At 58.6% G+C, this 27,926-nt stretch overlaps 2 protein-coding genes across 2 annotated transcripts in view; one reads left to right on the plus strand and one right to left on the minus strand.

Moving 5' to 3' along the window:
* SPTBN5 (spectrin beta, non-erythrocytic 5) overlaps positions 1-18,752 on the plus strand; it is a 51,047-nt gene extending 32,295 nt beyond the window's left edge. Inside the window, exons 38-69 of the mRNA XM_068992685.1 lie at positions 5-154; positions 299-490; positions 678-773; positions 2,157-2,272; positions 2,357-2,471; positions 3,223-3,336; positions 3,529-3,650; positions 3,892-4,054; positions 4,287-4,475; positions 4,742-4,819; positions 5,086-5,258; positions 8,375-8,465; positions 8,602-8,748; positions 9,367-9,504; positions 9,577-9,839; positions 10,004-10,190; positions 10,412-10,624; positions 11,072-11,268; positions 11,368-11,572; positions 11,809-12,003; positions 12,909-13,064; positions 13,279-13,496; positions 13,636-13,825; positions 14,046-14,222; positions 14,370-14,474; positions 14,802-14,960; positions 15,120-15,191; positions 15,648-15,739; positions 15,886-15,968; positions 17,045-17,138; positions 17,270-17,421; positions 18,123-18,752. Coding sequence (XP_068848786.1) covers positions 5-154; positions 299-490; positions 678-773; positions 2,157-2,272; positions 2,357-2,471; positions 3,223-3,336; positions 3,529-3,650; positions 3,892-4,054; positions 4,287-4,475; positions 4,742-4,819; positions 5,086-5,258; positions 8,375-8,465; positions 8,602-8,748; positions 9,367-9,504; positions 9,577-9,839; positions 10,004-10,190; positions 10,412-10,624; positions 11,072-11,268; positions 11,368-11,572; positions 11,809-12,003; positions 12,909-13,064; positions 13,279-13,496; positions 13,636-13,825; positions 14,046-14,222; positions 14,370-14,474; positions 14,802-14,960; positions 15,120-15,191; positions 15,648-15,739; positions 15,886-15,968; positions 17,045-17,138; positions 17,270-17,421; positions 18,123-18,283 — 4,803 coding nt within the window. The 3' untranslated portion in view covers positions 18,284-18,752. The remainder of the gene's footprint in view (positions 1-4; positions 155-298; positions 491-677; positions 774-2,156; positions 2,273-2,356; positions 2,472-3,222; positions 3,337-3,528; positions 3,651-3,891; positions 4,055-4,286; positions 4,476-4,741; positions 4,820-5,085; positions 5,259-8,374; positions 8,466-8,601; positions 8,749-9,366; positions 9,505-9,576; positions 9,840-10,003; positions 10,191-10,411; positions 10,625-11,071; positions 11,269-11,367; positions 11,573-11,808; positions 12,004-12,908; positions 13,065-13,278; positions 13,497-13,635; positions 13,826-14,045; positions 14,223-14,369; positions 14,475-14,801; positions 14,961-15,119; positions 15,192-15,647; positions 15,740-15,885; positions 15,969-17,044; positions 17,139-17,269; positions 17,422-18,122) is intronic.
* A 360-nt stretch (positions 18,753-19,112) lies between these two features.
* PLA2G4B (phospholipase A2 group IVB) lies at positions 19,113-27,907 on the minus strand. Its single transcript, XM_068964273.1, has 20 exons — positions 27,899-27,907; positions 26,674-26,746; positions 26,272-26,408; positions 26,026-26,157; positions 25,647-25,687; positions 25,414-25,456; positions 25,095-25,149; positions 24,638-24,768; positions 24,371-24,454; positions 24,075-24,112; positions 23,159-23,294; positions 22,354-22,490; positions 21,920-22,142; positions 21,663-21,780; positions 21,228-21,365; positions 20,959-21,063; positions 20,647-20,826; positions 20,164-20,330; positions 19,439-19,625; positions 19,113-19,333 (listed from the first exon to the last, which is right to left on the minus strand). Exons 1-20 carry the CDS (start codon positions 27,905-27,907, stop codon positions 19,113-19,115), a joined length of 2,355 nt encoding a protein of 784 aa, XP_068820374.1.
* Positions 27,908-27,926: the final 19 nt, after the last annotated feature.

Consider the following 27,926-nt stretch of genomic DNA (forward strand, 5'->3'; position numbering starts at 1 on the left):
CCAGGCCGAGGACTGGATCCAGGAGCAACTCCAGCAGCTGAAGGAGCCAGTCCCTTCTGGGGACCTGAAAGCTAAGTTGAGACACCTGCAGAAACACCAGGCCTTTGAGGCTGAGGTCCAGGCCCGTGAGGAGATCATAACCTCTGTTGTCAAGGTAACAGCCAGGCCCTCAGCCCCCACCCTGCCCCACAGTGAGGACTCCAAGATGGCCAAGAGGAAAGGTCTGAGGCAGGGGAAGCCTGTGATGGAGAAAAAGTGGGAGGAAGAGTGACAATCAGCATCTCCCCTCTCTCCCCAGGAGGGCGAGGCTCTCCTAGCACAGAGCCACCCTCTGGTGGGAGAGGTCTCCCAGAGGCTGCGGGAGCTGCAGGAGCGCTGGGAGAAGCTGAGGCAGGCAGTGGCTCTCCGGGGCGAGGACCTGGAGGACAAGCGGAACATCCTGGAGTTCCTGCAGAGAGTGGATGCTGCAGAGGCCTGGATCCAGGAGATGGTGAGACCCTGCTGGGTAGGGACAGAGCTGGCAGTGGGGCTGGCAGATGGAGGAGGGAGCCCCGGCAGGAAGTTCGCCAAGTCACCGCCTGCCTCAGCACTGCCCCTAGCAGCTGGGTGCCTGGCGGCTAGGTGCCCCCAGGGCTGGGCGCTCAGAGTACAGCCTTCCCAACCTGTGGCCCCCACAGGAGGTGATGGTGAATGTCAGTGACCTGGGCCAGGACCTTGAGCACTGCCAGCAGCTCCACAGGCAGCTCCGCAAGCTCCGAGGAGTCTGGGCCGGGGTAAGGTGCCCTGCGTCAGGAAATAGCGACCCAGTGTGGGCTCTGGAGCCAGAGGCGGGCCCTCGTGTCAGCTCAGTGCTTACGACCTGCGCTTGCTTAGACAGGCTCCCTCACCTTGCCAAATCTTAGTTTCTTCATCTTTAAAGTGGGGATACTGCTTCCTTCATAGGTAAGGGAGCATATATGAATGGTGGTGGTTACAGGAATCTATACATATGATAAAACTGCCTAGAGCGATACTTTTCCACACATACACAGATGTGTGCAAGTAAAAACTGCTGAACTCTGAATAAAATCTGTAGTGTGGTTAATAGTTATACCAGTCAATGCCCTGGTTTTCACATTGCACTTAAGTTACATAAGCTGTTACCGTCAGGGGAAGCTGGGGGAAGGGTACATGGGCCTTCAGTATACACTGGTGCAATTTCCTGTGCACCTATGATTATTTCCCCCCCAAAATTTTAAATGAATGCATGTATGGCTGGATGTAGTGGCTAATCAATAAACTGCAGTGGCTCAGAACCCTCCTCATCAACCAACTCAAGATTTCCTCCCCCACCCCCTCATACACACCACCAAAATCAGTTTCTCTTAGGTGGTGTAGAAATTAGCCAAGTGTATTCACAATCACATATTAAGAGCCCAGACTTGCTAACCTCACCCCCTGAACGGAGTATAGGACTTTGTAAAAGGCTGTAGTGCCTCAATCTGAGAGCCTTTACCAGTAGGATTTCACAGCCGCTGCTGTTGCAGATGCTGTAGTAGAAAGAGTGCTCGATAGACTTGAGCTGGGCTTGAGTCCTGGCTCCGCCATAAATTCACCATGTCGGTCTCTGAGCTCTGCTTTGGCTTGTGTGAGAGAACGCCCCTTTCCTTCTCACCTCACATGAGACACCTCTTGGGAAGCTCTTTGGAAATGTAGACCAACGCAAGGTGCTGTTCCTGGGGCAGGACACCTGCAGCCCTCCCACCGTCGAGGATCCTCTCCCCTTGTGGCCATGAGCTCCACACAGTGGCATTCTCAGCCTGGTGATTCCCAGGGACAGGGACACCCTAACCTAAGGAGACTGGTGTTCACTGTTTCATTCAGGCCCTAACTTGGCTTTTCTTATCCTGAGAAGATGCATTTTCACTTTAAAAGCTTCTGCTCACCAATGCACGCCTGTCCTCCCGGTGAGCTTCCCCTGGGCTCCCTGCCCCAAGAATATCTCGCTCAGTGCACCAGGCATGGGATGGGATGGCCACGCAGAGGAAGCAGCTACCACCAAACATGCTGTTCCTCACGCTCTCTTGGGCCCAAGCAGACCCTCCAAGTAGAGACTGCAGCACAAAGAAGGGGCTCAGAGCTGGCACCAGCAATGCCCACACTCTGTACCCCCACAGGGCACAGTGGATGATGCCCGCATCAGGAGCGTCAGTGACTTCTCACCGCAGCTCAAGACTCAGGACGCGGAGCAACTCAAGACCATCTGGCAGCGGCAACAGCAGCTCAACAACAGGCTGGTCCCGGAGCCAGAAGCAGTGGGGCTGGGAGAGGGGGCTGAGGGTCCAACCCAGACTCAGCCTTACACCCTCTCTCTCAGGTGGAACAGTTTCCATGGCAACCTGCTCAGATACCAGCAGCAGCTCGAAGTGGCCCTGGAGATACACACGTTGTCCCAAAAGCTTGATGACATCACTGAGCAGGTCAGGAAGAAGGTAAGCAGTGGAGGAGCTGACGAAGCCAGGGGACAGTGCCTCCCACCCCTGGCCCGCCTCTCCCCTTCAGCTGGGTCCTTGGAGGCAGGTCCCACCAGGGGGCCATCAGTGGGTCTGCCAGGGGCTCTTAGAGTCAACTCTGGACCTAGAAGCCCCGATCTGCTTCTCGGAGGCTGGCCCCACTTGCCTCCTTTCTCCCATGAGTCCAGAGGCCGGAGCAACCCCTCCTCCCCATGTGTCCTCTGAAGTCCGTGGGCAAAGCCAGAACCCGCAGGAGGTTTGCTGGGCTATGTGTCCGCTGACGCATGGGCGCCTGGCCAAGACGCTGGCAGAGCTGGGAAAATTGTACACAGCCTGAGAAGCACCCTGTCAAGAAGGTGGTGCCCTGCTCTGGGCATGCAGAGAGCTCTGTTCTTACTGCCCGTCTGGTTCCTACACAGCCAGGCTGGTCTGTCTCGATTCCCTGAGAAGGAATGAGGGTCAAGTGAGAATGCATGTGGAGGCTCCACACCATAGAGGTTCTTGCCGCTGGGGAACCTCCAGACCCAAGTGTCTCCTGGGAACCTTCCTCCTTCACAGCAGGAGGGACACCTGGTCAGGGCCAGCGGCCTGTTGCAGCCCATGCAAGGCACTGAGAAGGGAATCGGGTTGGCCGCTTGCTTTCCACACAGAAACCCTGCGGCCAGCGACCCCTCTGCCACGAGGGAGGAGCTGGAGCAAAGGGCAATAGTAACGCCCCCTTCCTCCCCAGGCCGCCCTGGTCCAGGCCCTGGACTGTGGGAAAGATCTGGACAGTGTGCAGAGGCTGAAGCAGAAACACAAGGAGCTGGAGGAGGAAATAGGCCTCCTCCAGGCCCAGGTGGAGGTGTGCAGCTGGGGAGTGGGGGGGTGGGCCCAGGGTACAGCATCCAAAGGACCTTGGGCACCCATGGATGGGTGGTGGGGGGTAAGCTGTCAGGACCTCAAGAGACAGCCAGGTCCTCTCAGTTGCAGGCTGGGCTCCCCTGAGCGCCCCCTGCCTCCTGGCCCCCGCCCCTGACCCTGGCTTCCCTCACAGCCTCTAGAGCATGAAGCAGGCCAGGTCTGCCAGAGAAGCCCTGAGATGGCCCACGGCCTCAGCCACCAGCAGCAGGAGATGATGGACAGCTGGCGGCAACTCCAGAGCAGGATCCAGAAGTGGTACAAACCCCGAATCTCTTTCCCTCACCCCTCACTGAGCCAGCCCCTGCAGCGTCTCAATCCCCAGCCTTCCCCTAAGAGTCTTTCTCTGTCCTTAATAACAATCGATATCGCCAGCCTATTAATTCCCAACCCTTGGGCCTTTCTTTGGCTGGACAGATTCAGGAACAGAAGGCACTGGTGGGCACAGGGGCGAAAGGGCTGGGAGGCTCTGGGACTAGCTGATGGGTCCTGTGGGCAGGAAGGAGTCGCTGGATGCGTTGCAGCAAGCTCAGGAGCTGCAGGCAGTGCTGCAAGAACTGCTGGTCTGGGCCCAGAGGCTGCGAGCTCAGCTGGACTCCCAGAGAAGCCCCGGCAGCCTCGCGGAGGTCCAACGCATGTTGGAGGAACACCAGGAACTCAAAGTGAGCGGCCCACACCCTGGGGCCTTTCCCGGATCTCATCTCCTCTCTGGCCTCCTCCCCCTTGTGACCACAGTTTTGTCTCGGGTTCTTTCTGTGTCGGCTGCCTCTGCCTTTCCCCTCGCCCATCCTGCCCCCTCAGTTGTCTTCCCTACCTCTCCCCCTTCCCCTTGGCCCTCTTCCCTCCCACTCAGGGAGCCTCAGCCTCTGGGATCTGAGCCCAGTCCTCTTACAGGCTGAGCTGGACTCCCGTATGGACAGCATCAGCCTGGCCCGAAGCACCGGGCAGCGACTGCTTGCTGTAGGGCACCCATCCACCCCCAACATCCGCCAGGCCCTGGCTGATTTTAATCAGGAGCTGAACATCTTGGAAGGGGCCTGGCATGAGCACCAGCTCCACCTGCAGCAGGCCCTGGAACTACAGGTAGGCAGCTTCCATCCCACCCCCACTGCTGGTACCTGTGCTAAACCCACTGCCCTGGTCAAAGCCAAAGCCAGAGAGGCTGCTGTGCCAGGGGCCTTTCCCACCACCCACCACCCATCTCACCCACTGTAAACCTTGCCTGCTGTGACCCCTTCTGTTGAGCCAGGCCCCAGTCCTGGCTTCCCACTGGGCCACCAACAGAGTCACGCTACCCACCATGACTGGACCCTCTACTCACGTTCTCCTGCCTTTTCCTTTCTCGACAGCGGATTCTGAGCTCTGTGGAGCAGATGGAAAGTTGGCTCTGCAGCCTGGAAGCCTGCCCAGCCAGTGAGGGTCTGGGGGTAGGTGCCCAGCAGGAGTGAGGGAGGGTTTGCCAGAGCAGCGTTAGGGATCAAACCAGCCAATGCTGCCTGAGATTTCCAGTCCAAGGGCAGCTCCCCGCCCTCAAGCCCTGGAAATTCTAACACTTGTCCCCTATCCATCATACCTTTCCTGGTTGAGAATCTAAAGTCAGATACAGCCTGCAGGGATTGGGGGGATGTGTTTGATAGGAAAGCAGGTAGCTAGGGACTGGGAGGGCAGCCCTGCAGACAGTATTGCCTCCCAGGACTCCTTGGCCAATGTGGAGACCCTGCTGTGGAAGCACAGGGTGCGTGAGCAGGACCTGGAGGCTCAGGCGGAGAAGATGAGTGCGCTGGAAGCCGCCACCCGCAGCCTGCTCCAGGGCGGACACCCCGAGGCCCAGGGCCCGCTGAGTCGGTGCCAGGCCATGCTTCTGAGGTACCTCTGGCCCTGGCTGAAGGGGCTGTGGTTGGTGGGCTAGCACAGGCATCAGGCTCTTCCCCTGCCCTTCTCCCCTTTGCCTTTACCAAGGGCTCCTCCAGCCTTTACCAAGGGTTGAATTCAGATGCCAGGGCCCCATTGTCCCAACCCTGCAGTCTGTCAGCCTGTTATGGAATCAAACAGCACATGGTCAGTCTGCTGAGATAAAGGTGACTTTTACAAAGAAGCACATGCTTGAGAAACTAAGAGAGAGACAGCCTCATGAAGAGGCCATATGGAGCACAGCAGTGAGCCAGACACCGCTGTTTCTGTGCAGCCCACTCACGGTGGATCTTGGAGCCCCTTTCTTACTAGTCTCCTGTCTGCAGTGAGGGGAAAACAATACCTGCCTCTCAGGGTTGTGGTCAGGATGGGGAAGGGACCCTTGATGTCCGGGCACAGTGCCTGGCATGCAGGCAGGTTGGCAGATTTCTTATGCTCACTTAACTGAAGCCCACAGGGCTATGAGGCTCCAATCTCTGCTTGTTTTCCTCATAAGAGCCTATATGGTTCAGCAGCCTGTCCAGCCCCTCAAACTTTAGACCAAGGCAGATATGGAAAAGGCGGGATCCCAGATCAGCAGAGGTCTCCATCCTTCCCCAAGAGCCCACTAGGGCCCACAGTGTTGTGGTTCCTGTGCTGGTGACCTCTCCCCTCCTCTCCCCTGCACATGGACCTCACCTGGGTACCCAAGGTCTTTGACTGACAGATGGAAAATATTGGTTTGCTGGTCTCTGTCAACACTCCCTCCCCCTAGTCCTCTTGGATGGTTCCCAGCAGGCCCACCTGCACCTCCCAGGGCAGTGCCACCCAAACCCCTCCCTTTAAGTCTCTGGCATCCTCTAGGGGGCTGTTTTCATTCCACCAAGACTCTCTATATGTCTCCTATCCCCCTTACACCTTTTGGCAACCCCAGCAGGAAGAGACAAGGGTTCACACTCCCCGCAGCATGGGGACTCTGCTGGTAGGAGGCCTGTATGGACCTTGGTGGGGTGACTGGGGGTATTAGAACTTCTTTTCCTATCTCTTTAATAGATCTCATTCCTAACTGCTATTTTTGTTCATATGGTAATGGACTTACTATATTGGTCCAGGGGTATACACATATATAAATGTGTGCGCGCACACACACATATATATGCACCCATACAAATACATACCAAAAAATTCTTACTAATAGCAGTATATGATCAAAAAGTGGTTTAGATACTGAATTAGTTTGCGAGGCTGCCATAACAAAAAACCACAGACTAGCGGCCTAAACAACACAAATTTGGTTATATTTCCAGAGGCCAGAAATCCAAGATTAAGATATTGGCAGCACTGGTTTCTCCTGAGACCTCTCCTTTTCATCACGTGCTCTGTAAACGTCTGTGTCCTAATCTCTTCTTATAAAGACACCAGTCTTATTGGGGCCCACGCAAATGACCTTGTATAATTTAATTACTTCTTTAAAACCCTTTCTTCAAAAACAGTCATATTCTGAGGTACTGGGGATTAGGACTTCAAGATAGGAGTCTGGAGGACACGATTCAGCTCATGGCATTAATAAGGGGAAGTAGAGCGTGTCTCTAAATTTTAAAGGAAACCCCAGAGTCAGTGTAAATTGATACACAAGAAAAGCTGTCCTAGTATGGAAGCAACCTGAATGTCCATAACAGGAATGGATTGAGAAGTGGTACATATATATACAGTGGAATACTCAGTTCAGCTCAGTCGCTCAATCATGTCCGACTCTTTGCGACCCCATGAATCGCAGCACGCCAGGCCTCCCTGTCCATCACCAACTCCCGGAGTTCACTCAGACTCACGTCCATCGCGTCAGTGATGCCATCCAGCCATCTCATCCTCTGTCGTCCCCTCCTCCTCCTGCCCCCAATCCCTCCCGGCATCAGAGTCTTTTCCAATGAGTCAACTCTTCGCATGAGGTGGCCAAAGTACTGGAGTTTCAGCTTTGGCATCATTCCTTCCAAAGAAATCCCAGGGCTGATCTCCTTCAGAATGGACTGGTTGGATCTCCTTGCAGTCCAAGGGACTCTCAAGAGTCTTCTCCAACACCACAGTTCAAAAGCTTCAATTCTTCAGCGCTCAGCCTTCTTCACAGTCCAACTCTCACATCCATACATGACCACAGGAAAAACCATAGCCTTGACTAGATAGACCTTAGTCGGCAAAGTAATGTCTATGCTTTTGAATATTATTCGGCCATAAAAAGTAATAAAACTGGATGAACCTAGAGTCAGAGTGAAGTAAGTCAGAAAAAGAAAAATATCGTGTATTAATGCATACTTATGAACCTATTTTCAGGGCAGGAATAAAAACACAGACATATAGAACGGCCTAGTAGAGATGGCAATGGCACCCCACTCCAGTACTCTTGCCTGGAAAATCCCATGGACAGAGGAGCCTGGTGGGCTGCAGACCATGTGGTTGCAAAGAGTCGGAAACGACTGAGTGACTTCACTTTCACTTTTCACTTTCCCGCATTGGAGAAGGAAATGGCAACCCACTCCAGTGTTCTTGCCTGGAGAATCCCAGGGACCGGGGAGCCTGATGGGCTGCTGTCTATGGGGTCGCACAGAGTCGGACACGACTGAAGTGACTTAGCAGCAGTAGCGTGGACATGGGGAGGGAAGAGAAGGCTCGGGCAAATTGAGAGAGTAGCGTTGACACGTATATACACTACCATGTGTAAAGTAGATAGCTAGTGGGAAGCTTCTGTAAATCACAGGGAGCTCAGCTCAGTTCTCTGTGATGACCTAGCGGGCTGGGGTTGGAGAATGGGAAGGAGGCTCAAGAGGGAGGGGATATTGCATACACATGTATACATACATACATATGTTATATGTATGCATACATACAACATTCACATACAGCAGAAACTAACACAACATTGTAAAGCTATTATCCTCCAATTTTAAAAAATCAGTTTTTAAAAAATGGAGGAAAGGGCTGTCCTGAACTGGAAGGGTATACTTGTGCATTTGTGTGTGCATACGTGCACACACACACATGCGTAGCAGCTCCGGGTCCCAGCACGCAGACCCGAGGCCCCTGAGACGCTTGTTCTGCAGGAAAGAGGCACTCCTGGAGCGAGCCAGGACCCGATGCCGCCAGCTGGAGGAGCTCAGGCAGCTGCAGTCTTTCCTGCAGGACTCCTGTGAGGTGGGCCATGGTGGGGAGCAGCTGTGGTGGGGGGAAGGGCTTGCCCGGAGGAAAGCCACCCTTCTTCAGGGCAGCCCAGGGATTAGAGAGAAGGAGAGCCCTAGGCAGCAGAGCCTCATCCTCCCTGTGTGCCCAGATGGCCGCCTGGCTGAGGGAGAAGAACCTGGTGGCCCTGGAAGAGGGCTGGTGGGACCCAGTGGACCTACAGGCCCAGTTGCGGCAACAACAGAATCTCCAGGCGGAGCTGGACACCCGTGCACACCACCAACAGAGGCTGCAGATGGTGAGGCCCTGGGCACCGGGGACCAGCTACAGGCCAGAGAAGGAGCTGGTCCCACAGAGCCCTGGCAGCTGGCCCTGAGTCACAGCTGGGGTGGCCGACCTTCGAGTGCATTGTATACAGATGCCATGCAAGGCACCAACGGGTAGTGAGACACAGTGGCTTCCCTGGGGCGCCCCCCTCTCCAAAAAGATTGCCTTTTCAAGAATTTTAAGGACGGTGATTTGGCATGATAGTTTTTAAAACTCTTGGAAAGGTGTCAGAGGACGGAGAGTCAGGGCACAGCCAGCAGTCCTGTGGGTGTAGGAGTCAAAGCGTAGCGCCTTTTAAATTTTCCCTCTTCCACCTACAGAGGGCATGCCTGACCCCAGACTGCCTCCCTCTGATATAAAGAGCCCTGCCAAGTACCTGAAATCTTTGATCCCATTCAAACTAAATACCCATTATTATCACCATTATATGGAGAAGGGAAATGAGCTCAGAGAGGCTAAGGAATTTGCCCGAGATCACACAGCTAGCACGCAGACTCTGAAGCAATGGGACTGGTGGCTGAAGGCAACCCCAGTGCCCTGAGACCAGCAGTCCTGAGTCCACGAGGCATATGCTATGTTGTGACTGTAGGAGGGGCAGAGACTGCTGCAGGATGGCCACTCGGCCTCAGAGACCATCCGGGAACGGCTGCAGGAGCTGAGAAAGCTCTGGGAGGAGCTGCAGGCCCAGTGCCAGAGGAGGGCAGCCAAGCTACAGGAGGCCCAGGAGGTGAGGCTGTGTGGTGGAGCGGGCAGGGTACAGCTCTCGGCCTCTCCTTCTCACACTCTCATTCTGCTGCAGGCCCTGCGTCTGCGACGGAGCATGGAGGAACTGGAGAGCTGGCTGGAGCCTGTGGAGCTCAAGCTGAGAGTCCCCATTTGGGGCCAGGACCAGCCTGGGCTGGACGAGCTCCTGGGGGCTCAGGGGGAGCTGGAGGCAGCAGTGGACAGGCAGGTCGGGCAGGCACAGGCCCTGCTGGGCCAAGCCCAGGCCCAGGCCTATGTCCAGGAAGGTCACTGCCTGGCCCGAGATGTGGAAGAGCAGGCCCAGCGGCTGCTTCAGAGGTAACCCCCACCCCTCCTCCCTGTCCCCCAGCTCAGCTCCTCAGGGCCTGCCCAGCCCATGGCGAGCGACACAGAGCAGGTGACTGATGTGCAGGTCACAGTCTGGCCCCGGATCCTGACAACCGGGGTCCCGCCTGCCGCGGGCCCACCCTCCACCCCTGCAGGTTCGAGAGCCTGCGGGTGCCCCTGCAGGAGCGCAGGACAGCCCTGGAGGCCCGGAGCCTGCTGCTGCAGTTCTTCAGGGATGCCGACGAGGAGATGGCCTGGGTGCAGGAGAAGCTGCTCCTGGTGGCCGCCCAGGACTGTGACCAGAGCCTGAGCGCCCTACGGCGCCTGCAGGAGAAGCACCAGGTGTGGGCCTAGCGGGAACAGGCAGGGCTGTCCAGTCACCTCTGGTTCTGGGAGCTTCTGCCTCCAGGAGGTTCTGGGGGTCCTAGGATTCTTAGTTGGTCAGGAGGCAGGGTTCTGTCTGGGGGAATCTGTGGGGTCCCACTGGGCTTCAGACATAACTCCCAGGTCCCCCAAGGAGCACCTAGGAGCATGTCCCATGCCATCTTCCTCTGACTCCACAGAGCCTGGAGAGTGAGATGAGCAGCCACGAGGCTCTAACTCAGGCAGTAGTGGGCACAGGGCGCAAGCTGGTACAGGCTGGGCACTTTGCTGCCCGCGATGTGGCTGCCCGAGTGCAGCAGCTGGAGGACGCCACGGGCCGCCTGCGGACAGAGGCTGCACAGAGGCGTCAGCGGCTACAGCAGGCTCAGGAGGCCCAGTACTTCCTGACGGAGGTAAGGGGTGCTGCGGGGCACAGAAGGTGGCATGAGGACACCCAGAGTGTAGGCAGGCCTGGAACGTCACCCCCAGGTGGGGCTCCAGGCTCTCTGTGCATTTCCACTAACCAGTCTCCTGACCCCGAGGTCTCCCTTCAGCATGTTTCCCAGAAAATGAGCCCACTGGCTTTGGTTTGGTTTCGCTATTTTGTCTAAACCAGCGATTCTGTCAAGGCTCTACATCTGTATCACCTGGAACTTTTAAGCAGTGCTGACACTCGGGTCCATTCCAGACCAAATCAGAATCTTATGGGGTGAGAGGCAGAGCGAGTTGTTGAAGCTCTCTGATGATTCTGATCAGCCAGGCTGGGAACCACTCACTGCGCTAACTCTTGAGGCCATGAACTCAAAATGTGAGTCCTGGAGGGCACCGCCTAGGGAAAACTGTGCTCTTTGTCACCCCAGCTCTTGGAGGCAGAATCCTGGCTGCAAGAACGGGGCTGTGGCCTCAACATCGAGGATATGGGTCAGAGTGTCGAGGCCACTCAGACCTTCCTGCGGCAGCTGGAGGCCACCAGGAGGGACCTGGAGGGATTCACCACGCGCATTGAGAGGCTGCAGCAGACAGCAGCCCTCCTTGAGAGCGGGCAGAACCCAGAAAGGTGCGCTGGAGCCAGGCCCAGGAGGGAGGAGCAGGGAGGGGCCCCACTAAGGAGGTGTGAGGCCTGAGAGCTCCAGGGGGGTTGTCCTTCCTGCTGCAGCTCCAAGGTGCTTGCCCAGATGCTCGCGGTAAGGGACGCCCACTCAGGGCTGCTGCAGAGAGCGGAGGGCAGGGGGCAAGGCCTGAAGGAGCAGTTGCAGCTCCACCAGCTGGAGCGGGAAGCCCTGCTCCTGGATGCCTGGCTGGCCAGCAAGGTGGCCGTTGCTGAGTCCCAGGACTACGGGCAGGATCTAGAGGCTGTCAAGGTAAGTCACTCCTGAGCGAACCTGGAGGAGAGGAGATTGAGTGGCTCTCAAGGGCAGAGTGGGGTTGGGAGGCACATGGGAAGTGAGGGGTCTCTGGGCTCTGGAAGGACCCCCGGCGGTTCTAAGGGCAGGGCTGAGGGATATCAGAAGCGGCGGATAGTGCCAAGCCCTTTGTCAGCTTTGAGGGCTGCTGGACACCACCTCCAGACTGACCTCCCTGGTCCTGTACCCTGCAGCTGCTGGAAGAGAAGTTCGATGCTTTCAGGAAGGATGTCCAGAGCCTGGGGCAGGCCAGGGTGCAGGCTCTGAGGGAGCGGGCAGGCTCTCTGGAACGGGCAGCACCCAGGTGCTCTCCCCAGATTCAAGCACAGAGGAGTTGCATTGAGGCCTCTTGGGAGAGGCTGGATCAGGCAGTGAAAGCCCGCACACAGGTGGGTGCCCTGGGCCCAGTCGGGGCAGACAAGGGGCAGGGACAGCTGTGCCTTCTTCCTGGGCCAGGGCCAGGCAGCCACCCCAGCTGTGTGTGTGCATGTCTATCTGTGTGTGGAGGGAGGTGGCTGCCTCTAACTCTGTGTGTGTGCACGCACATGTGTGCACGCCTCTAACTGCTAGTGCCAAGCAGATCAAGTCTCAGTCTCCCACTGTCAGCCCTCTCTGAGTTTCTCCACTGATTTGGTTCTTCCTGGTATAGTTCACACCTCCAGGGAGAAATAGGAAGCCTGTCTGGCCAGCTCTTGACCCCCTCTAGGCTCCCTCCAAGCGCAGACTTCAGGTTTATTAAGACACAGACTAACTGGGCAAGATTTCACCACCACTACCCTCTCCTTATCTAAACGTTCTGAGCGGATTTGGGTGCCAAGGAAATCTCAGCGCTCCTCCACAGCCTTCGCTCTCAGGCACAGCTGGCGGTTTCTAGGGAGGCAGCCCCGGTCCCCGAGGCCCTGACGGAGCCCGCATCCTAGCGATGCTGTCACTCAGGGTCCTGGCTGGGCAGACTCCTAAGGCAACCCTCTTCATCTCAGCCAGATCCCCCAAACCACCCTCCTCCCCACCATGAACTCATTCCCACCTAATTCCTAGTCCCCTATCCCCCAACCTGGCTCATGAACTGGGCACTGAAGACCCTGTTCCCACAGAGCACCCCCAGGGCCCTACCCCATCATCAGTAACATTATGCGCTCATTGATCAGGGGCCATATTGGGACATTTTCTGTACCCAGTGGTCATGAATGCATCACCAAGCCCCATGGACCTCCTTGTTTAAAAAGTGGCCCAGGAGCCCACGTCTCCAGGGAGAGAGGACCCTGGCGAGAGCAGGCCCTCCCTCTTCTCCCAGAACCTAGCTGCCACCCGTGAGGTCCGAGGCTTGGAGCAGGTAGCAGCTGAGCTCCAGGGCCGGATGCAAAAGAAGGCTACCCTGGTAGCTAGAAATGCCTTCAACCTCAGCCTGTCATCAGTGCAGACTCTGCAGCAACAGCACAGATGTCTGGAGGTGAGGGTCCACCCCCAGGGCCTGCCCTCCTGACCTCTTTCCCTGTGTAGGGGGACCCCAGAGTTGGGAAGGGAAGGGAGGGCCTACTTCCCCAGGTGGGGGAGCTGTCCATCTGGAAGCAGAGCCTGACTCCTCAGAGACAATGGGTGCTTCCTGAAGAGGAGTGGTCATCGGGCTGTGGGGGGATGAGGCTGATTCTGTGTTCTGGCGGCAGAGGGAACTGGCAGCAATGGAGAAGGAGGTGGCATGGGTGCAGACGGAGGCCTGCCGGCTGGGCCAGCTCCACCCTGCAGCTCAGGAGGGCCTGGCCAAGCAGCTGGCCGGGGTGCAGGAGGCCTGGGCCACCCTGAATGCAAAGGTCCATGAGCAAGATCGGCAGCTGGAGAAGGCTGCTGAGGGCCACGCCTTCCTCGGACACTGTCGGGAATTGCTGTAGGTGGCATCCGGTCGTTGGCTCAACTCTGCCCTGCAGGGTGGGGGTCACCCCATCCCCTGGTGCAGCTCATGCCCTGCCCCCAACCCCAGACTGCACCCTTGGCCCTGACAGCAGCTTCCCGTCCTCACTCCGCAGAGCCTGGGCCACTGAGAAGCAGGCCCTGGTGTCCTCGGAGGAGCTGGCTGGGGATATAGCTCGGGCCGAGGGGCTCCTGGCACTGCATGAGGAGCTGGGGAGAGAAATCAAGGAGTACTGCCTTCAAGCCCAGAACGTACAGCAGGAAGGGCAGCGGCTGGTGGACAGTGGCCACTGCATGTCCCTGGAGGTGCGAGCACAGCAACGGGTCTGGGGCTGAGCTGGGCACACAGGCCCATTACCCCAGGCCTCGGAATCCCTGAGCAGGAGGAGACCAGGCAGCGGGCAGAGAGAGCGGGACAGAGACCGGGAGGGTCTGGACCTCACGGTCTTCCCTCAACACTTCTGCTGGGCACTCCAGCCTGGCCCCAGCCTGTGGGCATCTCACCCACAACACCCTCTCCCACCAGGTAACTGGGTGTCTGCAGGATCTGGACAGGCAGCTGCAGGCACTCAGAGAGGCCTGGGCCCTGCGCCAGGAACACTGTGAGGAGAGCTGGCGTCTACAGAAGCTGCGGCAAGAGCTGAACCAGGCCGAGGCCTGGCTGGCCTGCTGGGAGGGCCTCCTGCTGGACCCCAACTGCGGGGTGAGCCAAGGCCCTGCCCCTTAGCTGGCCGCACTGTCTGGCAGCTACAGCCTGCTGTTCCTCTTCCTGGCCCCCAGGGCCAGTTTTGAGGGACCAGCTCTCTGCACCCCCACGGGCGGGGCCTCACCCTGGCTTGCTTCTCCGCAGCACTCCGTGTCTGATGTGGAGTTGCTGCTCTGCAGACACAAGGACTTAGAGAAGCTGCTGGCCTCCCAGGAAGAGAAGTTTGCCCGACTGCAGCAGGAGGCAGAGGTGAGCAGAGGCTGGGGTGAGGGGGCACCGGGAGACAGGGTGTCCTGTCTCAGCCTGAGGGTTGGGATCCCCCCGGGCACTGAGCCAGCATTTGACCCTTGGGGAAAGCCCTGTTCTTTCCCTTGCCAGCTGCAAGGTCCTGTCACCCCACATCTGGGTGGGCTGGGGCACAGTGTGGACTGGGACAAAAGAGAAGTCTTCTGAGCTTGAAGAGATGAAGTGAGGAGACAGGCGCTCTCTCTGGGTGGGAGGGATGTGGGGAAGAGAGGCTGGGGCATGGAGCCCCCAGAGCCTGGTCTGACTCATCTGGCTGCTCCCCTCCCCAAGGTGGAACAGAAGCAGGAGGTGAAGGGGCTGAAACCCTTGAGAAGCTGGTGGCCCAGAGCACAGCTGACTGAGACAGGGGACCCGCAGCCATCTGTCCCCATTGGGTCTTGCATACGCTTCACCACCGTCTCCCCGGAGTGCACAGCAGGGACTCTGGGGGTAAGGAGTCCACAGCCTGAGCCAGCACTGCAACACCAGGGGGTCTGTCTCCAGGGATGAGGAGGTCGGAGACGGTTAGGTGCCTCATCCACATTCCAGAGGGGGACCCGTCATCTGTGCTGGTCTTGATGTTTCCCAGGCCCCTTCTTGCATTTTCAGGATGCAAAGGGTGCCCCCACTACGGAGGGAATTTTGGAGCTTAAGCAGCATCTCCTGCCTGGGAGAAGCCAGGTGAGTACCCGGAGATTGCTTCTGCAGCAGCTGCCCTGCAAGAGCCATGCAAGGGCTCAGCGGGCCAGAGGGCTGGCGCCCCCCATCCCCCAACTTAGGACAGTCTGGCTCCTTGGGACCACTGCGCAGTTTCTGTCCTCACCCAGCAGGGGGCGGGCCCTTCCTCCTCCCTCTGGTTTCCCTGGACGACCCCCGGCTCCCCCTTCCCCGTGGGCACCATGGTCCAGTCCAGTTCCCTCCCTGGGAGCCTCTGGACGCACACTCAGGTTCTGGTGAGGCTGGTGTGGCCTCACCACTCCCTCCACAGCCCAGCCTGAGCCTGCCGCATGGCTGCCCTGGGACCCTGGGGGCAGCTGAGCCGGCTCCAGGAGCGTGGGTGGGTCGGCAGAGAACAAAGAAGGGCCCCTAGGGAAAAGCATAGACAGTGACACCCCGCCACACACAATCTCTCCTCAGAGCACGGTTTCTACAGCCTCCATCGACCTCGCAGGAGCGCAGCGTGAGAAGCCGGGAGATCACCGTGATGGAAACCACACGTTTTCCTTAAGGTGAGGGCCCTGTCAGGGGAGAGACTGGGACAGGCACGGCCTCCGGGAGCAGCTGGGGGGGCTGGAGGGAGGGGTCCCCACCCGGGCCCCGCCCCGCCGCACACACACGGGAGGCAGATTTTGACGCGTCACTGTCTGGGTGGCAGGCTGGCTACAGGAGAGACCCTGTCTGCAGCGCCATCTGCAGGGCAGACTGGGAGCTGGCGGGGTGCCCTGAGCAGCCGGACAGGTAGGTCCAGGGGGAGTGGGGCAGGGGGGGCGGCCACTGGTTTTCTGGGCCCCCAGCTGCTGGCGTTTAGTGCATCCTTGGATGTTTAACATCTACTACCTCTATGCCTGAGGGGTAAGTGGGAGTGCCTTTTTTCTTAATTTGAGGCCCAGAGAGGGTAAGCAACTTGCCAGAGATGACATAATTAGCAGAAGCGAGGCCAGGTTTGATGGCCTCCTGGTTCTGTTCCGCCCACTGTGGAATCTGCCGGAGCCCTTCCCTCAAGGGTCCTTACGGGCTTCCCCGTGCTCTTGCCTGACACAGGTCTTTTCTGACCCAGTCTTCCGACAGCTCTGAACGCACGTCCCTTGGGGTGTCTTGTACAGTGGCCAGGCTCAGTTCTACTCTTGGAAGGGCTCATAGAGAGCACCCTTTGGACAAGAAATCTATTGTCATGGTGGCCCGACAGGCTCCACATGGAGGGGTTGCTTAGGGGCCTCACCTCAGACTCCTTCCGGGTTCCTGGCTCTGTTCCACTGTGATCTCCCTGAGGCCATCCTTCCACAATTCCAAAGGCACCCGAGTTTCTCTAGGATAAGCCATTCGGAAGCCATTGGCATTCAGTCTTCCAGGAGGCTGGATGCACTGGGGAGCCTGCCCCTGAGCCCTGGGCCACACCTCCACATGGGCAAGGCTTGGTGTATGCCAAGCCTCCAGAAGCAGGTGTCTCTTAGGCTGTCTGGGCTGCTCTAAATAATCGACCACAGACTGGGTAGGTTGTGAACAACAGACATTTATTTCTCACAGCTCTGGAGGCTGAGAAGTCCAAGATCATGGTGCCAGCAGGTGAGAGAGGCTGCAGGAGGCACCTTCTCGCTGGCTTCTTACGGTGGAAGGGGCAAAAGCACGCTCTGGGTCTCTTTAAGGGTTCTGCCCTCAAGACCACAGGTCCCCCTCCAGGCCCCTCCTCTCAGCACTGTCACCTTGATTTGGGACTTCAGGCCACAGCAAGAAGGAAGCAGCAGGTGTGGAGCCTCCTGCCACAGATGTCCTAGCACCCAGGCCAGGCTGACCACCATTCCCCCTTTGCTCCGCAGCCCCCAGTCTGAGCCCAGAGCTCCAAGCCAGACCCTCAGGCTTCCTGGCCGAGTACAATGCTGAGAGGGTACCCGGCATGCCAGCTCCACTCAGGTAGACCTCCTGATCTGTAAGTGGGAGTCCTGAGGTCCTGGGACTTAAACTATGCTGCTTGGGTGTGGGGCCACCCCCACCCACTCTCAGCAGTGACAAGAGTCTACACCTGAGGCTCCCTATCCCCACAGATTCCACAGTGGCCCCCCGCCCGCCTGGCCGCAGGAGACGCGAGTGTGCACCTATAGTTTCCCAGGGCCTGTGCGGCTCCCACAGACAGCTGGCCCCGCGGAGCAAACTGCAGAAGGCTCCCGCCGACTGTCCTGCTCAGGCCAGATCCACGGTGAGTGAACCTGGCTTCCCTGTGCGCACGCCAGGAAGCCTGCCTGATGCCCGCACGCCCTCCCTCCCTCTCCAAGATGCAGCAGCCAGACCCCTCCTCCACTCTTTCCCTGCCTCCAACCTCCCTGGTTTCCCCAGTCCAAGGACCAGCTCCCTGCAAGCAGGGAGGGGAGGAGCCTTACTGTCCCAGAGAGGCTGGGAGGCAGGATGTCACCCAGACACATGCCCACGGACCAGACACACACACACACAGACATAGTGCACAGACCCCCACATGCGGCCTTGTGCCTGAGCGATCACTCACGTCATGACAGGGGTGGCAGCCACAATTGTGGTATCTGGATAATTACCCACTCCTGCAGGGCCTGCAGGTTCCCATGTAGGATTCAGATGATGTGCTGCTGAGTCAACAGGCTTGGTCCAGGACACAGTGGCTTCTACAGTGATCAGGGCAGCCCTTTCTCCTGGTCTGTGCCTCCAGTCACATGCCCAGGGCAGACAGATGCAGTGAGCCGGATCATGGGAACCAGTCATCCCCCATTCACCCCGCACATCCTGGTCCCTCCTGCCTCCCAGTATCCAAATCCCACATCAACATGAGGAAGAGGTGAGGTATTCCAAAGGAGGCCTGGGGCACCAGGGCTTGGAGAAGATTCCAGGGCAGCTAGGCCCTAAATTCACCCCACCTCTCTGTTCTGACAGGTGTGGGCCTCAAGGCAAACACAGAGGTGGCGCCAAACCTCAGAGCTACAAGCGAGGACACCCTGCTCTCCGGCCCTTCAGGACCAACTTCTGGAATAGCTGGTTCCTCATCCCGAGATGGGCCCCACCAAGGTCAGAGCCTGCTCAGGTCACACCCTTAGCACCGTCTCTATGTGGCTCATCTGGTCCCACGTCTGGCCGCCCCTACTGTGGGACAGGAAGCAGCCCTTCGACTGAGTCCCCGGGTGAGGACAGGAGTGCTGGCTGGCATTACCTGTGAGTCATCTAGGCAGGGCCAGAGCTGCAGCAGCAAGGCCCACCCCCGATACCCTGGCCAAGATGGCCTCCTCTCTGCTTGAAGAGCGTGATCTTGGGTGGAACAGACACGGCCATGAGCTCACAGCCTGCTCTGCAAGGGAAGCCCAAGCTGACGTGCCCGCTCTGGAAGGCGCCTTGGGAGAGGTTTTGTTTTCTACACCCGTCCTTACCATGCTTAACCAAGAGGTGGGATGCCCTCTCCCTTTTTGGCAGCAGTAACAGTAATCTGTCACACCTCACGTTTGTATGCATCTCTGTGATACATAAAGTGCTCTATTTCACCCTGTACAGCTAGCTACTCAAGGTAGCAAGGAAGCAAAAGGACACACCAGGTCATGGGGCTCTGTGTGCCTATACAAATATGGCCCACACTGCCCAGAACCTCTGAATCTCTGGCCACATCCTGGAGACCAGGCCACAGCCCCCATTTAATCCACCTACCCCAGGGTGCCCACAGCAGGGGTGCCGGTGGATTCAATGTCTGGATAGTGCCAGGCAGTGCACCCTGGGGAGCCCCTCGGAGGGCTGGAGACCACAACTGGGCCGTCCAAACCGCTAGAGGTTCCGGAAGCTGGTGGTCACCCCAACTCAACCAGAGCAGCAAGGCGGCCAAGAAGTGAGCCTCAAAGAGAGTCGGGGGCCATGGGGCTGGACGCGGCCCCATCCCGCCCATCACTCGGGCCGGCGCTGCGTGCGCTGCCTCCGCCTCTGCATGGCCTCACGCAGGGCCTCCAGCAGCCGCTCCTGGTTGTTGCAAATGTTGTACTGCGTCAGGCGGAGCAGCTTGTCCACGTCCTCCAGGCTGTAGGTCACCTTCGAGTAGTGGTAGGGGGAGTCAGATTCAGACAGGTTCACTTCCCCAGCCGCCTGCTCCTCGGCTGTCCGTCGGACCCCTGTGGGGAGAGTGCAGCCTGGCCATGGGGGATGCCTGCTGGGGGTGGAGGATGGGTTTGGGGATCACCTGGGGGGAGACACAGAGGAGGGAGGTTGTGGCTCACCGGGGGCAGAGTGGTCCCTGAAGGAGGCATTGACCAGAGGGAAGTGCAGCACGGCAGGGATGTCAGGGCGGGTGGGGTCCGAGAAAAGGTGGCACTCTTGGGGCTGGCACTGCTCCTCGGGGCTGGGCGAGATGGGCGGGAACGGGATGCCCTGCTCCTGGCAGAACCGACCCAGAAGCTGCAGCTGCTGCAGGGTGGGCAGAAGTGGGCTCAGCAAGAGGGCCCCATGGGCTCCCAGTGTCCTCCACACTGAACTGACTAATAAGTGGAGGTCTGCTAAGACACCAAGTCAAACACTAGTGGACCCAACAGGCCAGAGATCAATGCTCTAAACCGGGCAGCCCTTCTGCAGCAGCTCCTTTGGGCTCAATGAAGCTGGCTGCTAACACCCAGCTTCTGCCACTGGGAGGCAAAAATACTTCCTGGGACCCACACAGAAACTCTAAACAAAGAGTCTCAAAGATCCAGGACCCAACAGGGGTGCAGACACAGCAAAGGAGACCCAAATAGGAAATACATTTTAAAATCTCGCCAGCTTGCCCATCACTCCAACTTCCTGAGCAGAGTAAGTTCCCCGGGGGGAGAGTTCATAGAATTCACAGCTTTTCATTCATGTGGTGTTGCGGTCACAAAGGGAAACTGGCCCAGAAACTGGAGTCAGGATGTCAGACCGCCTGAGGTCAGGCCTAGGGTTGCCCCACCTCCCAAGCCTGCCCACAGCCCACCTGGAAGGCTCCATGGAGATTGTAATCTAGTGACAGGATGAGGTCCACGTCCCTTGTGGGCGGCAGGAGGGGTGGGCAGCTGGTATTGACAAGGTACCCAACATCCAGCAAGCAAAGGTAGGGCTCTGCAGGTGTCAGCTCGTTGGGGAGGCCGTCCAGTTTGGTAGCTGGAAAGGTTGGGAGATCAGGTGGGGAACAGCTGTCACTGGTGCTGAGGGCACCAGCCCGTCTAGCCTAATGTTGCTGCCAGGAGGAGGCTCGTCCCTCTGGCTCCTGCTCTCTGCTGCCAACGCAGAGCCTCAACTCCCGAGGTCTCACAGACGGGCCCTGACCCCAGCATAAGGAGAGGAAGAGTGGCTCTCACTCCAAGTAACCCAGAGAGCTGAGCTCAGAGGGTGTGGGGCCAAGGGACTGGAGAGAGTGGATGTCTGATCAGGATCCCAAGGCTCAGATGGCCATGGGAAAATATGGGAGAGCAGGGACCTTTCCAGGCAGAAAAGTGAGGATGCTGGAAATAGTCCTTGTGGAAGGAGAAGCCACGTAGGAAATTGTGGGTGGCCTGGGCAAGTGGACGCCGCGTCAGAAGGTCGGTGAAAACCTCCGCTATCCTGCCGGCCACCGTGGGAGGCTCTTCTATCTTCAGAAGGGGGACCTGCTCCTTTTCTGCAGTCAAAAAGGGCAAAGGGACCCTCAGACCTTTATTCCAGCCTCTGCGGACTCACAAAATTTGAGAGTCACCTCCATGCTCCCCACAAGCTGCCTCTCCCATCCTGGTGAAAGAACCTAGGCACCTACCCAGGCTAGCTCGAGCTTGTGCCCAGCGGTCCCAGAACTGGCTGGGCTCGGATGACCAGTACAGGCTGTCCTGGAGGTTGGCTGCGTACAGGTTGCTCCAGATACCTGAGCGGGAGACCCAAGAGGAAGAGAGTCCCCCACCTCACCACAACCTGACCCTTCCCACCACCCATCCAGGGCCAGGACACGACTGAGCTGAGACAGTCGACCCCACCATCTTGCCCAGGCCCATTCTCCCCAAGTCCCCAGCTTCTCCCAGACCCCCTCACCTTCCAGGAAACAGATACGGGACTCAGGAAGCTGTTTTGTCAGGCGCCCCATGAAGAACTCAGAGCCGAAGAGCTCGGGGGGGATGAAGGCGCCGTATTTGGGAAAGCCGACCTCGTAGGGGGAGAACTCACACCACTCTGTGAAGACCCACACACCCTCACAGTGGGGCCTGGAACCTGAGGACCCTCAGGCCCCACACACCCACCACGGGCCCCACATCAGGAAGCCTTGTGATCACGAGGCTCAGCTCTGTTGCTGGCACCCCAAACAAGGACCCATGGCCCCACCTCCGTCCCAAAGCCTGAGTGTCTCTGGTGGGATGATAGGCTCTTGACCCAGCAGAACGGGTGTAACGCCCACCTTCACACACAGGCTGGGCTGCCTCTCACTCCACCGACTGTGAGAGCACAGGTCTTGGTTCCAGCACTACTCACCCCCAAATTCAAAGGTGGTCAGATTCTGTTCCTTGGTGTTGAGAGCACAGTAGATGGGCAGGGGGTTCTGGCCTCGACTCAGGGCCTCCCGCTGGTCTGAGAGCTTGTAGTCATGAGGCTAGGGGAAGGGAATGAGAACTTAACGCTGTGGTCTCCTGGGGCCTCTCCCGGCCCTACTGCCCAGAGCTGCTCCCCATCTCCATACCGTGCCCTGGCTTTGGCCACCCCACCCTGCCCTGCTCTGCCCTTGCCCACACCTCGTCATGTAGCAGCGCCTCGTTGATGAGGGCCCACAGGTTGGTGAAGCAGGTCGGGTGGCCCAGGCGGGCACGCTCAGCCAGCTCCTGCTGGTACCGCAGTAGCTGCCTGGGGGCTAGCACACCCAGCTTGCTCTTGGTCACCTGGGTCTTCAGTGACTCGATGGGCCCTGCCAGGTCCTTCTGAGACCACTCTGGATCCTCGTAGAGGTTGGCCAAAGCCCTGGGAAAAAGCCAAAGCTGGAGGGATTGTCACCAGAACCCCACTGCACGCCTTGGGCTCTATTTTAGGGCAGCAGCCGGAAAGACACCTTCCACAGTCCCCTGGAGCACCTTTCCAACTGGGTCAGAGAGGCCTGTGGAGTTTAATAGAACCTTACCCTCTCCTGCCACAGCCCAGCTAGCCACCTGTAGGCTCCTGCACTCAAGCTCACCAGGTGGAGCCCGAGGCCCCCGTGATGTAGGAGACACAATCCAAGAGGCCAAGCGCCTTTAGGCCAGCCAGCTGTCCATACAGTGAGGTCATGGCCCGGATACCACCACCAGTGGCCATAACAGCAACCACTGGAATCTAGAAGAGAAGACAACGGGGCTCGAAGAGGCCCTAGGGAGAGGGAAGGTCAAGCCACAGGAAGAGGCGGTAGCAATCCAAGGGACCACTCAGCTCACCCACAGCTCAGCCTCGTCAAGATCTAACAGGGGCTCCCGGGACCAGTTCTAGTCAGACCCGAAAAGGGTCTAGTTGGAAGTAGGCTTGCTAAGGTCAGGCCTGTCTGGTTTTAAGAACTCAGAAAAAATGGACAGGTTCCAGGCCTCATCTCCACACCTAACCCCTAAGGACTCTGGTGATTACTTTCTTGAAGCCCCAGGGTCACCTCAAAAGTCTCCCACATAGCCACTCCGCTCCCTCTTTCAGGAAGAGGTCATCTCCCTAGGAGCGGCCCCAGGCCAGCAGGGGGCCCTGAGGCTGTACATCTCACTGGTGAGTCACCCGGAGCCCAGCCTCAACACCTGGACCAGGCTGAGGAACAAGAATGAGAAGGCAGGTTAGCCCAGTGGGGAAGCTCACAGGCTCCTGGTGGCTCAGGCCATGCTCTGCATTTGATGCAATCAAGCTCCTGACAACATCAAATGCAGGAGGCAGAGCAGGCTTGGCACCAGTGCTGGTCTGGTTAGGGCACAACCAGTGCCAGCATCTGGGCCCAAAGACACCGCCCTAGTCCCACACGGTCCCCAGACCTCCTCTTCCCGCAGGTCTCCATCCAGCTGCAGGGCCTGCTGCAGGGCCTTGGCTACCACCTGCTTCCTCCTGCTCAGGAAGGCCTGCTCCTCAGCACAGGGCCCGCAGCCCAGCCGCACAGCCAGTTCCCTGGGTCTGGTGGGAAGGAAGGGACCATGAAGCAGCTCCTGGGATCATCAGAGAATGAAGCTGGGCCTGCCCTGAAAAGCTCACCACCATCCTTCTCACCTCTCTTCTCCCCAACCCTCGCCCCACCTCTGGTTTCCTGACTGAAGGCTGATGTGTGGATCTGAGGGGAGAAGGCGACCCCAGACCCTGGTGGGGACATCCTTGGGGAAGCAGCACTGCAGAGTCACAGAGCAGGAAAGCGGCGGGACCCAACACCATCAATCTGCTCGGGCCTCTCAGCCCCTCACCCAGAAACGGCTCCAGAGCGGGCAGAAATGACCTTCCCTCCTCTTCCTGGTGGGAGCTGGCCCCTCATCCTGCAGCTGGCTAGTGCGGATGACTCTGCCTGTCTCCTGCAGCTCAGCTGAGGCCCGCCTACACAGCTGCCCCCCAAGGGGCGTGACTGCCCTTCTCTGGGCTTCCTTGCCTGCTCTGCACCTCTAACCACTCTCCTGCCTTCCATCCGCGTTCCCAGCCAAACATTTCTCAAGTGCCTCCCAGGCACCAGGCACCAGGCTAGGTACACACCCCTCTGGCTGAATCAGGAATGAGAGTGAAAAGTCAGTAAGAGCCTTCAACTGCCAAACCTCCCACACCGCACATGCCACAATGGGAGCAAACCCCTGAGCCTCTGAGAGAACTATCAGTGGCCCATCCCACTAGGGGCTTCCCTGTGTCCTCCCCTCCAGGCTGAGTGCCCGGCACCTGTCCCCCGTGAGGTTCCCCAGCGCCCAGGTGGCCTCTCACCCTTCTTCATTTTTCAGCTCCACTTTCATCAGGGGCTCCTGAAAACCATGAACACTCCAGTCATGAACCTGGGCCACCTCACTCCCCTCACCCCAGCCCCATTCACATCCTCTGATGGCCCGATGCTCCCTTGGGCCCCAGCCATCTCCACAGGGGCCAGGCCTGAGGACCCCTTCTCCCCTAGCCTGGCCCTCGTCCAGGGCAGGGGCCAAGGACAGGAGCTGCTACAGCAGGACAGGTCTTCAAGGGCTGCGCCCACAACGCACATCTGGCTTTCCTCCTCCGGTGACCAGTACCTGGGACGTAGGGAAGACGAGTCGCACCACTTGGCCAGAGGGCAGAGCCCTCAGGGGCACCTTCAGCTGCTCTTGGGGGGCATCCTGCAGGGAGGATGAAGAGGACCTAAGACAGATTGCGATTGCCCTAGGAGGGAGCAAGCAGCAGCAGGAAGGGGAGAGGAGGCCGAGGTCACCCCACACCTCCCAGCGTGCCTGACTGCCAGGGGTGCCGGGAGAAGCTGGGGGTGAACACAGAGATGGCACCCAGGCCGAAGCGGGCACTACCTGCAGGTGAATACTCAGCTCCTGCTCCCAGCAGGCCGGCCAATGGAAGCGGAAGGAGCCGGCACCCACGAAGGCTTCCTGTGGACCCTCACAGGACCCAGGAACCACAAGCTGAACTCTGCCCTCCAACTCTGGAAGCAGGAACCAGAGCAGAGAGGCTAGGAGTGTGATTTCAGCCCAGAGGCCCCTGTCTCACTTAAGGGGTCTGGAATGAGGGTGGAGGCATGCCCCTCCCCCTACTGAGATGGCAATCTGGTCCAGAGCTGGGCTGGGAGATGGGCCCCCACTGCAGCCCTCTGAGGACTGAGGGGAAAAGACCCAGTGGGGATGCATCCCCTGCCCCCTGCTCCTGACCAAGAGTTGGGGGCGACGAGTACAAGGTCCCCTCAGAAAGGGGACAACAAAGGCTGAGAGCTGGGGGGCTAGCCTGGTGGGTCCCAGCAGGTCAGGGACTCACCCTGAAAGTCCCCTGCCTTCTCCAGTCGAACATGCAAGCAGGAGAGCTCCCGGGCCTGGGTGTAAAGAGAGCCTCTCAGACTCGAGCCCCTCCCCTGTAGAGACCCCAGCCTTCCCAGGACTCCGGTTCTTGTTCCTTGACACCTTTTCACCTTGGCCCTGAGTGACCAAACATTTGCTTGGGGTAGGATCTTCTTGAACTGAAATCCCAGGGCCCTCCAACAGGTGCACCCAACCCCTGCAGTGGGCCTGAGCTTCAGGCCTGGGAGGAGGGCAAGCAGACGGTATGGTGGGGTGGTAGGGAGGTGTTCTAGACTCACCACTAGGATGCCATTGCTGAAGAGGTACTCAGCACCATCAGTCCTGGAAAGAGCCCCCAGTGACCCTCAGCAAGAATCCACATTCCCAGGTTCTCACCCCCCAAGGGACCTGGGCTTTCCTCCTCCACCCCAGACACCTCCCAGGGAAGGGGTGTCAGCTCTGGGCGTGCTGGGCTCTGTCCTTCCCAGAAGGAGTCACTCCCACCTGGGAACAGCCCCACAGCCCGACTCACAGATTTTGCAGCCGAAATTCAACTTCCAGGCGTTCCTCACCCTGGAGGGAGAAAGAAGCAAGTTAGAAACAGTGAGGGGAGAGAGAGAGAGAGAGAGTGTGTGTGTGTGTGTGTCTGTAAATCCCCCAGACACCTGGGCTGCTACGGTCCCAGCTGTGAGGAGAGTTACTGTCCACCCTCCCTGGACTGCTCCAAGAACCCTGCCCTTGGCTTAGGGGCCAAGACAGGGGCAGGGACAAGACTGCCCAGTAGCTCCTGGCTGACAGAGCCTCTGGGACTCCTGGATCACTCACTGGAGAAGAGAGCCGTGTACCTGGTGACCCTCCGAAGCAGCCCCTCCCTGGGCCAAGGCCCTCCACGGCCCCGCACACAGCCTTACCTGAGGGCTCAGCGAGAAGCTCTTGCGCCGGGTCTCCCCAGCCCGCAAGGTCCCCACGTCAAACAGCACTGACAACACAGGGTCATCCGTGGTCAGAAGGTCCTGGTCAAAGACTCTAAGATGCACAATGTTCTGAAAGGGAAATAGAGTGAGGGGCCTGCAGGAAGAGGGGGTGAGGCAGGGAACAAGAGGCTGGGAGGCAACAGTGGGGGACAGCGAGCGGGGCCAGGGCTGACGCCCATCCACCTTGATCTGGCTATGGATTCGGAAGTGAAAGCTCTGATTCCAGACAGGGTTTCTGCAGTTCTTGACTGTGCGCGTCTGCAGCTGGTGGCTGGAAGCCGTGGGCAGCCACAGGGTCACGTAGCAGTCAGAGGAGGTCACTGTGGGGAGGAAGCAAGGGCGACAGCCAAGAGTCCCTCCCAGCCCAGCCGCCCAGAGCCTGCATCCTTCCATCACTGGCAGTCCTAGAACACCCAGAGAACGGGGCTGGTCAGGAGGCAGGGGCCTGACCTCGACATTCCATCCACTGCCTCCTCTCTGCACCCTCAAGGAGCCCACACACACCCAGCCTACTTGCGTCTCTCCCCACCGCCCTGGCTGGCTCTGAAGTTGCAAAACCACTGCCTCCCCAGGCCCAGCACTCACCAAGGTCCTTGGAGGGCAGGCCACGGGCCTGCAGGACACGAATGGTGAGTAAGCAGGTCCCAGGCACCTTTGCCTGCAGAGGATGGAGAGAGAAAAAGGCTTACGGCCAGTGGTGAGCCCAAAAGGGAGGCGGGGTGACACCTTGAGGCCTAATCTTGAACCAAAAGGACAAGCCCTGCCCAGCCCTGGGTCCATCCTCCCCCCACCAGAGTGCTGAGTCAAAAGGTGGCTACGGTATCTTCTGATGATGCCTGCCAACACTTACACAACACTCCACACCGGCTCCAGTCCAAGGGCTTGATGCAGCCTAACTCGATTTAATCACAGCCATTCTGTGCGTGGGGACTACTTATTATGACCAAACCCACAAGGAAATAGAAGTGCTTGCCTGAGATCGGGGCCAGGACTAGACCAGGCTAGCTCGACTTGTGCTCTCAACCCCCACACTTCCCTTCAGTTCCCGGTTCAGTACCCTTCCTCTTTCTACCCCACATCCCCGGCTCCCCTTTACTAAGCAGTCTCGAGTCTCATCTTGGGTAGCAGGGACCCCAGGGTGGCAGAGGAGGTGAGGAGGCTACGGAGGGAAGGAAAGAGGTATGGTGGGCCTCTGCCTGGCCTTGGTCCTCCTAATGGAGCCGTTCCCATACTCCCCATCCCTGGCCAGAAGTTCTGGAAATGGGCTCTCCACTGGTCTAAGGACAGCAGTGATCAGCCCACCCACAGGCTGACTGGTCCTCCAGGTCCTCCAAGGTCAGGCTAAAGATGGTCCCCATGTGGCTCCATCCAGACCCACAACCCTGGATCTGGGGATTGGACACCCTGTGCTAATCCATTCTTCCTCTGGCCTTCAGCCCTGCCTCAGAAGGGCCCTGATGGAGTCCAGGGGCAGAGCTGGAGAAGCTCATCCATCACTGTCAACCCTGGGGCCCCCACACCTCCAAGCAACTGAGTCAGAAGCAATGCCAGAGCAGCTGCTGCCTCTGGGGCCCCAGGACAGTAGCTGGGAGCCTGAGTTCTCAGGGCCCGAATCCACCATGCCAGGGAGCTCTGCCTGGAGCCATCTCTAGGGCAGGAAGAACACTGAATGATCCTTCATCCCAAGACCTCTTCCCTGGCTTCTGCTCCCCACCATGGTCCAAGGCCGGCAAACACCTGGAGAAGCCTACCACTCCCTAAAGAAACAGCGCTAACCAGGCTGCAGGAACCAGTGCCCTCTGGGTCTTACCAGAGCCATGAGGCAGCGTCCTCAGGAG

The sequence above is a fragment of the Capricornis sumatraensis genome, chromosome 2 (genome assembly GCF_032405125.1).
Source record: "Capricornis sumatraensis isolate serow.1 chromosome 2, serow.2, whole genome shotgun sequence".
Taxonomy (NCBI): domain Eukaryota; kingdom Metazoa; phylum Chordata; class Mammalia; order Artiodactyla; family Bovidae; genus Capricornis; species Capricornis sumatraensis.

Coding starts and splice junctions, on each gene's coding strand:
- PLA2G4B (XM_068964273.1), bottom strand. Junction 26,409..26,673: donor CCTGCCCTCCAAGGACCTTG/GTGAGTGCTGGG, acceptor TCCTCCCCACAG/TGACCTCCTCTGACTGCTAC. Junction 21,366..21,662: donor GACCACCTTTGAATTTGGGG/GTGAGTAGTGCT, acceptor GGGTCTTCACAG/AGTGGTGTGAGTTCTCCCCC.